This window comes from Otolemur garnettii, unplaced genomic scaffold (assembly GCF_000181295.1).
Source record: "Otolemur garnettii isolate 467f Iridium unplaced genomic scaffold, OtoGar3 scaffold00105, whole genome shotgun sequence".
Taxonomy (NCBI): domain Eukaryota; kingdom Metazoa; phylum Chordata; class Mammalia; order Primates; family Galagidae; genus Otolemur; species Otolemur garnettii.
This window is the reverse complement of record NW_003852500.1, coordinates 4,415,987-4,418,532: the sequence shown is the minus strand read 5'-3', so window position 1 is coordinate 4,418,532 and position 2,546 is coordinate 4,415,987. Positions and strand designations below refer to the sequence as shown.

Sequence of the window (2,546 nt, the reverse complement as noted above, 5' to 3'; positions counted from 1 at the left end):
GGGCATTGTGGAGGGTGCCTGTAGTCCCAGCTACTTGGGGGGCTGAGGCAGGAGAATCACTTAAGCCCAAGAGTTTGAGGTTGCTGTGATCTGTGGATGCCATGGCATTCTCCCTAGGATGACACAGGGATACTCTGTCTCAAAAAAAAAAAAAAAAAATTAAAAGCTACAAGAAAAAATTGTGTGTGTTTCAGTCTCAGCATTGCTCATCTCTCCACAATATGACCGCAATATGACCGCAGAGGGGTGTCACTACTTTAAGTTTTAAGCATTTCTAATCCACTAGGCAATAGCTGGAGACAAGGATCAGGTGCGATGGGTGTGGGACCCAAGGCAGAAACATTACCAATATTTGCTTAAGGGATGGGTATGTGCATTGGACTAGAAAACTTAGTACCTCCTTGGTCCAGGAAGGAGGTTTTTTGTCTCCCTGAGAGATGGAGGGGGATGAAATCTTGGCTTATCTGGCCCTCAACATCCTCTCATCTGTATGTGTGAGAGTTTCATCATACATGCAGAACCACCAAATCTCAGTGTCTGACTGGATTTGGGAGGGTAAGCAATACATTTACTTTCCCTCCATCACCTAAATATTCCTCTGATTAGTCTCATTCCTAACTCTGAGGGCATGGAGGGAGGTTGTTCTAAAAACATAACTAAAATTCAGCTCTTGGGAGTTCTACACTATATTTATATCCACTAAGACCAAACACTGAAATTGGGCTGACATCCCAAGTGAAGGAAGAGTAGTCATCAAGTTCACGTAGTGTGCTTCTGTTTAGCCTTCTACTCCCAAAGCTAATGACTTTGCATAAGGCATCATCCTGGATTTAGGACAACTAATCATTTACTAAGCCTGAATCTTTGATTTGAGAAGCAATTGCTTAGTGTGAATTCAAACTTACACTCTTGCACCCTCAAACATACTCCATTGCCAGTCGTTGAAATAAGGCTTTATTTCAATAACTGGCAATCAGTCTGACAAGCCAAAGACTAGACTATACAAAAAATCCTTGCTGACTGTGCTCCCTTCAGCTGGGATATGCTCCCAGAGTTCAGCCTGACAAGAACGGACTTTTCAGACATGTGGCTATGCTTGCCAAGAGGACCTTGTTTATGTCAGAAAGGAGAGAGAGGAGTTCTATACAAAGGATTATGTGTGGGGAGGATGTGGCTTGGGGCTCAGGGACTTCCAGACCCTCTTATTTCTCTCTGGGCTCTGTCTCCCAGGTGAAGGCTCCAGAGAAGATGTGGGAAGGGGTTTGTGCTTTCATTTGCCTGATTCTTCAGCAGAAATTCCCTTCATCCTTCTCCCAGTCCTCTGCTGGGTGTTTCTTGTGTTTTTTGCGTTCCTTGTGCAATTTGTGGTGGTGATGCTGGTGGTGGTGTTGGTGGTGGTGATGGTGTCGCCGCATCCTATGTGACCGTCTGGCTGCAAGGAAGTGAAAAAGGACAGGGAAGAAGTAAAAGGTGGTGAGATGGGGGTGGCCTGATAGAGTGGGCTTCCTTGGGCAGGCTGGTAAACTCACTCTTATCTACAAGATTGTATTATCAGACTCACGTGAAGCCAGATCAACATGTGTAGTAACAGGATGTTTTAACTGGAAACTACAAATACTGGAAACCTACATTGGGGCCTCTGAGGGCAGCCACTTACGTTTGGTGCAGACAATTTGGGGCCTGTCCCATTTGCCATTGCTCCGGCACCGGATGGTGGCCACATGGTGCTGGGCAAATCCTTCCTCGCACTGGTAGCGTACAGTGGCATGGACATTATACTTGGCCTTGCGGGCACCAATGAGTGAAGCATTCTCCACTGCTGGAGGGGGACCACAAAGCACTGGGGACAGAAGAATCTCCATTTAGGGGAGTTGCCAAATCTGGGCTAACATAATTTTGTGTCTTTTTGGGAACGATACCCTCCCCTAGCAGGTCAGCAGGTCCCTGCCTCTGCCCAGCTCTGATCTCACAGAGCTAAGAGTGACAACATCTGTCTCTGTCTCTGTCTCTTTCACCCAAATCGAGAGCTCTGTAGGGGCAGGAACCCTCTGGATATATCTCACTCCATAATTTATATGTCAAGTATGGGGCACAAAGGGAATGAAGGAATTGGGTGAAAGAATAATTATTTGAACAAATGGAAAGGAAAACGAACATGAAAATTGACAAAGCAAAAGAAGCAGGAATGAACTAAAGTAGAAGAGAAAAGTGAACATGACAATGTATACAAATGTTTTCTTTCATATGAAAAGGGCTCTTAAAAATCAATAAGATCAACAAGCTGATTGAAAATTAGGCAAAAGAGATTTTTTTTTTTTTTTTTTTTTTTTTGCATTTTTTGGCCAGGGCTGGGTTTGAACCAGCCACCTCCAGCATATGAGGCCAGCGCCCTACCCTTTTGAGCCACAGGCGCCACCCTGATGCAAGTGTTTTATAGTCACAAATTTCAAAACCACACCTATTCCCCTCTTTCTGTAGGAAGCAAGAGTGGATTTTTGTCTTACCTTCACTCTCAGATTTGTTGGGCCCCCTAGAAGTAAAACTCA

General features: G+C 44.8%; 1 protein-coding gene across 1 annotated transcript in view; it reads right to left on the bottom strand.

The window, feature by feature from the left end:
• Positions 1-1,286: 1,286 nt before the first annotated feature.
• NCAN (neurocan) overlaps positions 1,287-2,546 on the bottom strand; it is a 32,858-nt gene continuing 31,598 nt past the window's right edge. The window contains exons 13-14 of the mRNA XM_023517165.1: positions 1,658-1,840; positions 1,287-1,432 (exon numbers count right to left, since the gene is read on the bottom strand). Of these exons, the coding sequence (XP_023372933.1) occupies positions 1,287-1,432; positions 1,658-1,840 (329 nt within the window). The remainder of the gene's footprint in view (positions 1,433-1,657; positions 1,841-2,546) is intronic.